At 39.2% G+C, this 12,987-nt stretch overlaps 1 protein-coding gene across 2 annotated transcripts in view; it reads left to right on the top strand.

Annotated features, from left to right (window-relative positions):
- Positions 1–7,174: 7,174 nt before the first annotated feature.
- Positions 7,175–12,987, top strand: part of LOC148364741 (complement decay-accelerating factor, GPI-anchored) — a 20,439-nt gene continuing 14,626 nt past the window's right edge. For both annotated transcript variants that reach the window (XR_015850642.1, XM_088337254.1), the window contains exons 1-3: positions 7,175–7,368; positions 12,022–12,207; positions 12,298–12,397. Coding sequence is in view for 1 of the 2 variants with exons in the window: in XM_088337254.1 (XP_088193380.1) it covers positions 7,269–7,368; positions 12,022–12,207; positions 12,298–12,397 (386 nt within the window). In the remaining variant the exon portion in view is untranslated. The remainder of the gene's footprint in view (positions 7,369–12,021; positions 12,208–12,297; positions 12,398–12,987) is intronic.

Raw genomic sequence — 12,987 nt, 5'->3', positions numbered from 1 at the left:
TAAGAGCGTGTCCTTGAGTAGGCACTGACCACACGTGCCCCTGGTAAAGCCTCTGCACTCAGCGCAGTAATATTTTATATACTAAATGATCTGATAATATAAATTAAAAAATATGAAAGTACAGAGATTTTGAAAAAGAAAATCCAAAAATTGTGAAATCAAATGAAAAACCTTAGAGTGAATAAATATATCCGTTTAATCAAGTTCTGCCATGGACAAAGAAGACTTGGCCCCTCCAATATCAATCATTGTTTTATCTCCACTAATATTATGTCATCACTTAATTAAAAAAAGTGTGATCTACCCAGCAAAGACAAACTAAACTGTCACTGCTGCCAATGACACCCAATTGGCCCGCCCATTTGGCGCCAGCTGCAGCTTGTTGACTAATTGGCTTCACTCCTATTTAAGCTCAGCGCTCTCACTCACCCTTTGTCAATCCGTCGATGAACCTCTGCACCCGCAAGACGTCTGTTGTGACTCTGTCTGGTTTCCTGCTTGTGTTTCCTATCCGTTATCATTCCCGTCTATCTTGTCCGGTTTAATATCGATCTACAGTATCGTTCACCGCTATTTTGTTCTGTTTGTTATCGATCTCCAGTGTCTGGTAGCTTTCCCATCTAGTTTGCCTTGTTTAATTTCAATCTCCAGTGTCTGGTATCGTTTCCGTCTATATCGTCCTGCTTGTTATCGGACTCCAGTCTCCAGTGCCTGATATCAATCCTGTCTGTCCCGTCCTGTCCGGTATCGACCCCTTCTGTCCGATATCTGCTCGTGCAATTGGTATCGATCTCGTCGGCCTCTGGCTTCCTGTCGTTCCACACCAGAATGCTGCCTTACGTCTTCCGCCCAACAATCATAGAATCACTGGCGTTTGGGTTAACGTGCATGACTGCCCCATTTCCCGTAAAATAAAGCTTGTGTGAAAAACATCACGCATTTGGGTCCTCCTCCTGTTCCGGTTCTTGACAGAAACTTAGTCCCTATGCATTAATATATATTTCTGGATTTGTATTTCCATGAATGGTGAGGTGTAAAGTGTTTGGAGAAATGTACTTCTCTTGTGATTCGAGATCTCAAGATCAAGATTTTCGATTGTCTTTATTGTCATTACCATAAAAAGGCCAATAAAATTGTCTTTGCAAACCCTGTATATGATGCTGATTCAAAAAGAAGTTGCAAAAAACTCCTGAAAATATTCTATGAGACCGTTGTGGCAAGCGCCCTATTCTATGCGGCAGCGTCTTGGGGAGGCAGCGTCATGAAGAAGGATGCCTCTCGTCTCAATAAACTGGCAAGGAAAGCGAGCTCTGTTGTGGGCACAGAGCTGGACAGTCTGACAACAGTAGCTAAGAGACGGGCACTGAAAAAGCTGTGGTCAATCATGGTCAATTCATCACATCCACTACACAGCATTACATCCAGACAGAAGAGCAGCTTCAGCGACAGACTGCTGTCACTTACTTGTACTACGGACAGACTGAAGAGATCTTTTCTTCCTCATGGCATGAGGCTCTTCAACTCCACCCGGCGGAGTAAAGGCCCACATTAAACCACACCCCCTGCATTGCATATTACCGAATTTTATTGCAATATGTATTCTGTGTAGCACTATCTAGATACTCTATATAACACGCTACATTGGGTTTTAAGCGCGTCATTGGGTATTTGTATATTGTATTCTTTTTGCTTTATTATTGTATTGTTCTCAGCGCAGGGATGCTGCTGGAAATATGAATTTCCCTGTGGGGATGAATAAAGTTATCTATCTATCTATCTATCTATCTATCTATCTATCTATCTATCTATCTATCTATCTATCTATCTATCTTAAACAAGGATACTATTGAAATTATGGAAATAAAGGGAAATAATGTACTATATACATGTATTCTATTTTGTTATATGCATCAAGGTGCGCCTGGGTGTAAACAAGTTTGCTTTTCTTTTTGTCAGAAGAATATTAAAACAAACCTCACAATGCGTTGCAGTAATTCACCTTTAAGTCCACAAGAGGGGGCTGCCTAACCAAGTATGACCTACCACTGTTGAGTGTGCACATATTTTCCCTATTTTAGCGGCGTGAGTGATGGGAAAGAATGGCAAGGAGAATTTAGCAATCCTGTTTAACCGGGCAAGTCTTTAAACAGGCAGGCCTAACAGGGAGGCCAGCCCAGTCCCTCTAATGCAGGGGTGTCAAACTCATTTTAACTCGAGGGCCACACGATAGAACAAACACTCTGTCGGGGGCCGGACTTCTAGATTAAAAAGAAAGAAACAGAGAGATAAAGAAGTAAGAGAAAGAGGGAGGGAAAAGGAGAGAAGGTGGGACAAAGAAAGAAAAAAAGGGAGAGAGCATGAGAAACAAGAGATAAAAAGTCGCGAGAGAGGAGGAAAAGAAAGGGAGAGGAAGAAAGAAATCCAAAGAGAAATAGAAAGACAGAAGGAGAGAAAAGAGAAAAGAAAGCGCGAAGGGTAGGAAGAGGGAAAGATAAAGGACGGAAAAGGAAAAAATGAAATTAAATGCATTTATATAGCTTTTTTCAAGTCAAGACTTCCCAAAGCGCTTTACAGTGTGCTTCACATTTCCCAATAGCTGCCGTGCAGCCATGAAAGGCGCTAACCTGCTTATTGGGGGTATTAGGGGTTCAGTGTCTTACCCAAGGACACTTTGACATGTAAGACGGAGGAGCCGGGAATCGAACCTGCAATTTCTTGATCCCAAGACGAGCTCTCTACCTCCGGAGCCACTGCCACCCCAAAAAAGGAAGTTAGAGCAAATGAAATTAAAAAGACACAGAGAGAGAAAGAGACAAAGAGCAACAAAGAAAGAGAAAAAGAGAGACACAGAGAGTGAAAGAGACAAAGAGTGGAAGAAAAGGGGTGGAAAAGAAAGAGAGAGAGACAGAGAGAGAGAGAAATAAATACATGTACAGTGTCTTTGTGAGAGGAACCTGGCTTTGGTAACATCAAGTTGACATATTTCAACCTGCAGCTTGTTTTTCTCTTGCGCTTCTCTGAGTGTTGTCTCGCGGGCCAGATTCAATCCCTTAGCCGCCTGTTTGACACCTGTGCTCTAATGAAAAAGCGTTTCTTGTTTTTTCAGCTTTCCACTTTGAAATGCCGGGTCGGTGTGCATCACATCCTTGGAATGTTCCAAAAAGGTGCCTCGGAATGTTTACCTTTTGCCCTTTTAAAGGCCTCCGCCTGGTATTGAAAGAGCGGTGTGTAGGTCACTCCCTTTCGGAATTGAACCCAAAGCGCGTCTGGTAGTTTGGACTCGTTTTTTTTTTTCGTGGAAATAATTTGACTTACAGGGATGGAGGAGCGGCCCAAGCCTTTACGGGGCCCTCAGCCAAATTGGATTTGGGACTGCCTATTACTTGATCATTTGCATCCATACTAGAACTCATTCCATGTTTACTCCAGGGGTGGGCCTCTATCAGGGTTGGGAAGGGTTACTTTAACTTGATTACTTTCAATTACTTTTGGATTACTCCAATACCAAATATGCTAATAAAAGACAAAAGAAACTAAATATGAATAAAATGATGACTCACAACACGTGGTAAGCTTTCTCTTCTGACTTTGATCTCTTTGACCTCCGGCAAAACTAACATAAAATGCGACAGAAACAAAATGAAAATAAATCCAAACAGCTTGCCAACATCATTTTTGCCGTTCCATGTATTCCGTTACTCCCCAAGCCTGCACAAAATTTAGTAATCTTATTCATATTTAGTTTCTTTTGTCTTTTATTAGCATATTTGGTATTGGAGTAATCCAAATGTAATTGAAAGTAATCCAGTTAAAGTAACCCTACCCAACCCTGGCCACTATTTAGTCGGGGGCCAAATGTGACATGTTAAATTTATTTTCAAATAGATTAGTTTCATCAAATTGTTTTTGAAACGACCACAATTAGAGCAAAATGGTCAATTAGGTCCCTGTTTTAAGCACTTCATTTTTTAATTTAGTTTTGAAGTATTACTGTAGAGTTTTTTCAGTTTTTTTAGTATTCCTGAAGTTGGATTTTTATTCAAGTTCTGTCGTTTTTGTTTTTTTTAGTGTTACTAGGGTTTTTTTGGTACTATTTTTGTAGTATTTCTGAAGTAATTGTTATGTAGTTTTCCCGTAGTAGTATTTTTCTGTAGCTTTGTATTACTTTTGTTGTATTCAAAAGTAGATTTTTTTGTTGTCTTTCCCAGTGTTTTTGTATTATTTCAGTAATTTTATGATTAGAGTATGTTGGTAGTATTACTGTGGTATTGTTATTTTTAGTATTTTTGAACTATATCTGTTGTATTGTGTAGTATTTCCATAAAATAATGTTTGTTTTATATCTGCAGTATTTCTTTAGTATTTTTGTAGTACAGTGTTAATTTTATTTTTTTAGTATTTTTGTGAGATTTCCATAGGATAATTTTTGTAGTATCGCTAGTGTAATTTGCAGTATTTATGTTGTAATCCTCTTGTAGTAGTATTTTTGTCATAGTATTTCTCTAGTAGTTTTTTATATTATAGTATTATGTATTGGTATTTTTTTTGTATTTCATTAGAAGTATAATTGATGTTTTTCGAGAGCCGTATTCCAATAGTATTTTTGTAGATTTTTTGTAGTATTTCCATTGTCAGATTGTCAGATTTCTTTAGTATTTTTGTAATATTTCTGTACTTGTCTTTTTGTTGTATTTTTGGAGTAAATCATTCTTTAGTAGTATTTTGTAGTAAAGTATTACTGTAGTAGTATATTTGTAGTAATTCTGGACTATTTTTGGAATTCAGAATGAAAACAAGATAATATATGAGGTCCCTCTTTTTAAGCACTATATTTGATATTTAGTTTTGTAATTATTGTGTAGTATTTTTTCTTGTATTTCCTTAAAAGTATTTTGGAGTGAACACACACTGACGATGAGGAGCAAAAAAATGAATCACTCTTGGGGGCCCCCTAGTGGTTGCAGGGCCCAAAGCAGCCGCTTAGCTCGCTTTTTCCCTAGGCGGGCTCCGTTACTCAGAGGGATCGCCCTTTCTTTACAGGCCACACCCATTTCGAGGGAGACGCGATAGTGAATATGAAAGCTGTACCCGCTTAAACCAACAAAGAAATTCATTCTACTCTGAATTCGAAAAGCTTTTCTTAATTAAACCAATTCAATTTAAAAATACAAGAAAGAGAGACATCAGTATCTGGGTGTTTTGAGGACCTCGACATAGTAGAATAAAGTCAAGCGACAGCTCTTACCGAAAGCATTTCCCACTTTTGTTTTTCAAAGTAAAATATATTTGTGCTATGGTATCGTTAAAATTAGCCTTTATGTTCAATGATGTAAAAGGAATATACGTTGTTTAAGTAGGCTAAAGGTTAGCTGTGCCACAACAGGATATAAATGTAATAAAGACTAAAAAATAAAAAATATGTCTCAAAGGACTGCACAGGATTACAATTACACAATTACCTGATCTTAAACCAACATGCGGGCAAGGAAAAACTCAAAACCTCAGCGTGAGGAAAAAAGAAACACTGAGGAGGGGCCTCACAAGTTGTAATCCTCCTTCTAGGATGATTTAGCATTACGGTACACAAACATAGTAAACACTAGGTAACATGTTGGAAATTTGACTGGAAAGTGCATAAGAAATAAATATGGCTAAAATTGCTAAATTATTTACAAGGTAGTTCTTGGGGATTGGCTGAAATTGTATCATCATCAAAACAATAGTGCAATAAAATAGGATGAGATAAAATGAAATGATAACAACATAGTGGGCATTGTTTGCAACAAAATTATACTTTACACTAGACAAAATAGGGTCATTTGCAGCGACATCCATCCATCCATTATGTGCACTGCTTATCCTCAGTAGGATCGCGGGTGTGCTGGAGCCCATCCCAGCTATCTTCGGGCAGTGGGCAGGGGACACCCTGAACTGGTTGCAGGGACAGACAATTCGCTTGCTCATTCACACCTTGGGACAATTTGGACCTGCCAATTAACCTGACATGCATGTTTTTGGAATGTGGGAGGAAACCGGAGTGCCCGGAGGAAACCCACGCAAGCACGGGGAGAACATGCAAACTCCACACAGGACGTTTGATCTCATGACCTCAGAACTGTGACGCACACGCGCTAACCACTGTGCTGCCGTGCTGCCCTTGCAGCAACATATTAAATATAAATGTAATTTGTTCTGAGGTCGTGAGATCGAACCTCCTGTGTGGAGTTTGCATGTTCTCCCCGTGCTTGCGTGGGTTTCCTCCGGGCACTCCGGTTTCCTCCCACATTCCAAAAACATGCATGTTAGGTTAATTGGCCGGTCCAAATTGTCCCTAGGTGTGGATGAGCGAGCGAATTGTCTGTCCCTGTGTGCCCTGCGATTGGCTGGCAACCAGTTCAGGGTGTCCCCTCCCCACTGCCCGAAGATAGCTGGGATGGGCTCCAGTACCCCCGCGACCCTACTGAGGATAAGTGGTGCGGATAATGGATGGATGGATGGATGTATTCAAAGCTTTAAAAAGTAAGGTTACCAAAAATGGTGGCTTTATATACCTGTTCAAGCCTTAATGTCTTGTTTATTATTTCATGATATTTTTGCACTTCCTGTTAAATGATATACAACCTTCAACATATTTTGCTCAAATGTATATTTAGGCTAAAAAGCTTAACTGTTAAACCGAAATACAGTGGAACCTCGCTACTTCACGGTTCTACGTTCGCGGGTTCAGAGCTTTTCGGGTCTAAAAAATAATAATAATAAAATAAAACAATTATTATTATTTTTTTTAATTATTATTATTATTATTATTAATTATTTTTTAAGCATTTATGAAGGGGCGTCGCAACTTCGCAGATTTTCACTTTTTGCTGGTGGTTTTGGTCCCCATTACCAGGGTCTAAAAAATAATAATAATAAAATAAAATAATTAAAAAAAAAAAATAGCATTTTTGAAGGGGCCTCGCTACTTTGCAGATTTTCACTTTTCGCGGGTGGTTTTTGCTCCCCATTAACCGCGATAAGCGAGGGATTACTGCATTTATGCTAAAAAGCTTTACACCCGTTTTACTCAATTAGGTTTTATTGTGAAAGTAGGAGTTGCTTCCAGTGGCGTTGATGCAAACTTGACGATCGCTTTTTTTATGAGGAGAGAGGACTCTCAGAAGAGGGAGGACCTCGGGGCGGAGAAGGCTGTGTTTCACCGGCCGACCGATAACTTCGTAGCGGGAGGAAGGACTGCGTTGAAAACATTTGCTCTCAAGCTTGCGAACATGGAACTTGTCTATCCATCTGGAAGAAGCTCACACTACACACTCATCTTTTCAGTCTTCTTTTTCTTCTCCTGCTTCTGTTTTGCGTGGGGGTCAGAAGGTGAGAACAAAAGATTAAGACAAGATATCGTGATGTTTTTATTATTATTGTGATTTTAATACGTTGATGACTGTTGGTTTCATACCTGTTAAGCTCCAGGGCTCCATGCCCTTACAAAATGTTGTATTTTCCCTTACAAAAGACAAAATAATCTTTATTTATGTAGTTTAACATGTTATATTGTACACGTGTTTCGTTATATCATATAAATTGTTAATTTACATTTTGTTGTGAGATACTGAGTTGCTCGACATGGATGAGGTTTATTATAAAAAAGGTAGGTAAATTAAGTAGCTTGGACGTTCACCGTAGAAGGAAAAAATACATGCAAAAATAGTTACGTAGAATAATAATTTTTTTCTTATTCAAATTATGAATTCATTTTCTGCATTAAATTATTGTTGGTAATATACTGATTAAAAGGGATCACCATAAACCTGTCTTTTTTTCATTTTCTCCTTTTATACTTCCTTTATTTCTTAAATTCTTTATACAACATCATCATTCGTAATATAATACATCAAAGCAAGTGAGCCGTTTGAGAGCCGGCTCTCTCTAATGAGTTGAGCCGAAAAAGCCGGTTTTCTAAAAAGAAACGGACTTTCACTACACAACTCGAACTGGAGACCGCGAGACCAAAACAACAATGGAGGATCTGCCTCACGAAAAGTTTGGAGTGCGGTAAATCTTTGTTAAAAAAATGATAATGACAATTTGGTGTCAAAAAAGGGACGCACGTTGATTTGACACGATGCGTGCCCAGCAAAAATAATGCGTCTAGGACGCAGGGACGTGGGCCAACGAGAACACTGACTACCACTTGGAAATCTCCTTCTCCATTTCTGGGTACTGTTCAAAATAATTTATTTTTTTCCTCCAGGCATAGGATATTGCAAAACAAGTTTTACAAATAAAAACACCAACATTCAGCACACTTCTCCAGTAAATTATATGCTCATGTTTACCTCATTGATTTTCCGTTAGTTTGTTGTTCCTGCACAACTCACGCTCCCCTATCCACGCGCTAAAAACCATTTGCTACTGGTGACACATAACCAAATATGCACATATAGGCTGACCTCCTGATTTTAGTATTTTTTGCACTGTTGTAAATTCGGATCGATTGTGAGTAGATACGGTAGCGGGAATATTTTGGCCCCCGACTCTATATATATACATTTTCTTATTACAATTATTAATTCATTTTCTGCATTAAACTATTGTTGGTCATATACTGATTAAAGGGATAACCACAAACCTGTATTTTTTCATTCTTCGTTTTATACTTCCTTTTTTTCTTTACTTCTTTACACAATACAATAATTTGTTATATAATGCATCAAAGCAAGTGAGCCGTTTGAGAGCCGTCTCTCTTTAATGAGTTCAGCCGAAAAAGCCGGTTCTCCCAAAAGAGACGGACTTCCTTTCTCTACACAACTCGAACTCGTTTGACTTGAACGATTTGCCGTTTCGTGATAGTCGGTGTATACCGGATGGTACCCATAATTGACAAATTTGCGTTTTTCCGTACAGATTTTCTTGTACTTTATGTCTTAAAATGCATAATAAACGTACTTTGTACGGCAAAAGCGTGCAGGTTGACAGGTATGATATTGGTTTAAACCAGTAGAAGCATATCCTAGTTTGATCCTATGCATCCTTTATGAATGTAAATACCTTCTGAGTAAAGTGCATCATAGAGAACCCACCTTGGGCTTTGATCTGACTTTAAAGCTTACCAAAATTGTTTATAGATTCAGACTATAGAAACACAGTATACAATTATAGAATGGTTAAGGTCACGAATAAGTTGCTGATTAATCATGATAGGGGTGGTTAGAGCTGGAGCCTGACGGTGTGGAGGTCTAGGGTTCAAGTCCAGCTACCCCAGCCTCCCCGTGTTGAGTTTGCATGTTCTCCCCGTGCCTACCTGGGTTTTTTCCGTGGACTCCGGTTTCCTTCCACATTCAAAAAACATGCATGTCAGGTTAATAGGCCGGTTCAAATTATGCCTAGGTGCGTGTCCCCTGCCCACTGCCCGAAGATAGCTGGGGTGGACTCCAGCACCCCCGTGACCCTAGTGAGAATAAACGGCACATTAATCATAATAGTAGAGCCCCAAAGCCTCCACAAGTGGACTACAAAGTGGAGTCCAGCATTCAAGCAAATATGATAAGGCAACTTTTAGATGTTATGCTGCCTGTGAAAAGAATAACCCGTCAAAAGATTGAAACCAGACGAGAATTTGAGTGCTTTAATATTTGCATAAATTGTATCCAGCTTTTATTATTATTCAAACACTCTTATTTATATTTTAATTCATTTCAATGAATAAATGTGTTCATTTATTTGCCTATCATGGTTCAAGACCGGATGGAAACATGTTCGCCTGGAGAGGGATGGGCGCCACCAGGCTGTACTTGCCCAAGACACACCACAGGAAATATTGCCCATATGACCCTGGTGGTTACGGGATCCAACCAACCAACCAACCAACCAAACAACCATGTTTAAATGAAACGTTTGAATAATTTTAGAGTTGCCAAATATGATTATTCCTTAGTTTACTACGCCTGGATATAACAAACTACGAAATATGTTTTTGCAATGAAAATCACAAAAAGAAAAGAAAATCAAGGAATGCTCATTTATCAACTTGTTTTGGCTCTCGGAAAAAAAAAAATCAAAATGGGAAAGTTCTCTTATATATTCTGAAATGATTTTCAATGTTTGGCAGCTATGTCATTTTTTAAACAAAAAATGTTTTATGTTGCTTTTAAAATCCTCTTTCGTTGTGTTTAAATGTTGTCAGTTTAATTTGATTAACCTTTCATGTCCATGCATTGCTACTGAGTGTAGTTCGCAGTTGTGTTTACTGTTCTTTTTCTCTTTATTTATGTTTAAGATGTGTGAATTGCGTGAGAAGTATGCAAAGTTTTTATTTACATGAAGATTACCTCCAACTATCTGGCCTTGCTTCTCTTTTCCAGACAAAATAAAAGATAAGAAACAGTACAGATTTGACATTGGCTTGTACAAAATTAATCATAGCTCTTGTAGTGATGCTTTTAGTCCAGCCTTTTCATAGTTCCTTCACACATTTGGTCGAGCTAAACTTCTTGACACTATACCAAAGAAGACACTACAAAAGTCAAAAGAACCAGAAAAGGCCGGTTGTTTGAAAAATTAAAAAAAAAAATAGTCACAATCAGCCGTTGGTTGTCACAAGAAGGTACAGATCCACAAGTATAGACACATTTCTACTGAAAAGGCTTTCGCCACAATCCCCCCAAAACGATCCATCATAGGCCCCCACCAGTTTTTAGCATGTTACTGAAAAACTGTAAGAGTTACAGTTCCTCTTTTTTTCATTTAAAAAAGAATTCAGTTACCACGCAGATTGCTGACACCAAAAATTAGCATAATAAACTGAAAGCAACTATTCATCCAGCCATTATCTGCACCGCTTATCCTTAGTAGGGTCACGGGAGTGCTGGAGCCCAACCCAGCTGTCCTCAGGCAGTGGGCTGGGGACACCCTAAACTGGTTGCCAGCCAGTCGCAGGGCACACAGAGACAGACAAATCGCTCATTCACACTAGGGACAATTTGGACCAACCAATCAACCTGACATACATGTTTTTGGAATGTGGGGGTGCTTAAAGAACATGTAAACTCCGCACAGGAAGGCTGGTAGCTGGATTTGAACCCATGACCTCAGAACTGTGCCGCAGACGCCCTAACCACTCAGCTGCCGTGTCGTGAAAGTAACTATCTATTTTCCAAATTACCGATTAAGCCGACCCTTATGAAACTGCTTTAAAAAGGACTAATATTAAAAGAAATAGAAAAAAAAGGTGAACACCAACCTTTGGAAGTGGTGAAGCCTTTGTATTTTTGACTTATGCCATCTTGAGAACCTTTGTCAACAAACACCTTGCTGAGACACTCCATATCCATTTTGGCTTCAGACCTCTCGAAAATCTTCCATTCAAGGTACTGTCCAAGTCGTTTTTCTTTTTTCCCTCCGTATTTCAAAAGTAATTTGAAATATAAGACCAACATTCGGAACTCTTTTACTATAAATCCTGTGCTTAGGTTTGCAGCCATTAGTTTTTTGTTCCTGTATAAGCAACGCCGCCTCCCCATACTCTGCTTACCTTTGCTACTGGTGATAGACAGCTAATATGAGCAAAAAAAACTGACCCCCTGATTTCAGTATTTCATTTTTTAGGTGTAGTTTCGGCTTCGATGCGAGTATATACGGTAGTACTGTACAATACTCTGTACTGAGAATGGTAATTGTGTTCTTGGAAGGTGCTACTCCCAACACTGGTCCCCACCATAGAGAATTTTTAAAATACTCACCAGTGTTTTTGCGTGAATAAAACTGAAATATCAACCTTGTTTTTAGATGCATGATGTTTTTTGTTTGTTTTTTAATCACAGTGCTTTTAGGGACAGCCTCACATTCCTTAAAAAAACAATGTGAGCGCTCCAAACAGTTTTTAAATGTTTGCTTGTTGGCTCCCTCTCTTTTCTTTAAACAAAAGAATTTTTTCACATTCCTGGTGTCATCTGTTCCCTTTAAGAAAACACACAGCCTATAAATGTGTTCATCCCCGTGCTGACAGTCGGTCTGTTTCATCTCCAGTCTACTGTCCAACGCCCGAGAGAGGAGAAAACAGTGTTTTGACCGACGAAGCGCTCCTGATGGATCGATTTCCCGAAGGCACCATTGTCAAACTGAAATGTTGCAATGGCTATGAAAAAGTGACAGGCTCCGACGCCATAAGTTGCCGGAACGGCAACTGGACTTCCATCGAGCTTGTCTGCAAAAGTAAAGCATAATTGCTGCCTTCAAAGTATATGAAAATTGACCGCCCATGTGTACAGTTACATTGTAGTCTTGTTTTTTGGGGGATCCTAGGAATGGACTGCGGCGCGCCTCAGCCTCAACCTAACATGAGATTTAATCTTAGCAGTGGCACTCTCTTCGGGGACACCATCCAGGTCACCTGTGAGAAAGGGTGAGTAAAACACGTAAAATACAATATCTGTAAGTACCGTATTTTCCGCACTATAAGGCGCACCTAAAAGCTTTTATTTTTTTCAAAAGCTGACCATGCGCCTTATAATACAGTGCGCCTTATATATGGATCAATATTAAGTCGCAAAGTCTTGCAACTAAGGCAAGCAGCCGCCGACTAGATTTTCCCCCGAAGGGGAAGTAGTCTGCTGCTGGGATTTATATACCGGCGTTTCATTTCCTAACCAATGTGTCAATCATTATTTGAATCAGTCACTATTGACTAAAGTTATTCGGAGGTAAAGGGGGCAGATCATTTTTATCATTTACAGGCTCGCATAGGCTAAAGGTGCGAAACAAAGCCTGCAATTGGCCGAAAAAGATGAATGTGAATCACACGTTGGGTTGCACTACGGCATAGAGAAAACATTTTTTACTATTCTGTATTTGTAAATATTTTACTCTCCTGGATTTACTACACTCACGGTTGTAAGAAGACCATGGTTACGTATCATTATTGAACGTGATGGCTGCAAGAGAACTTAGGTGAGCTATGCGGCTTTATATTTTCCCGGTATCTTAAAACGATCT

The sequence above is a fragment of the Urocampus carinirostris genome, chromosome 6 (assembly GCF_059441175.1).
Source record: "Urocampus carinirostris isolate Australia breed hairy pipefish chromosome 6, RoL_Ucar_1.0, whole genome shotgun sequence".
NCBI classification, from domain to species: domain Eukaryota; kingdom Metazoa; phylum Chordata; class Actinopteri; order Syngnathiformes; family Syngnathidae; genus Urocampus; species Urocampus carinirostris.
Note: the sequence above shows the minus strand (reverse complement) of the source record. Positions and strands in the feature narration are given on the sequence as shown.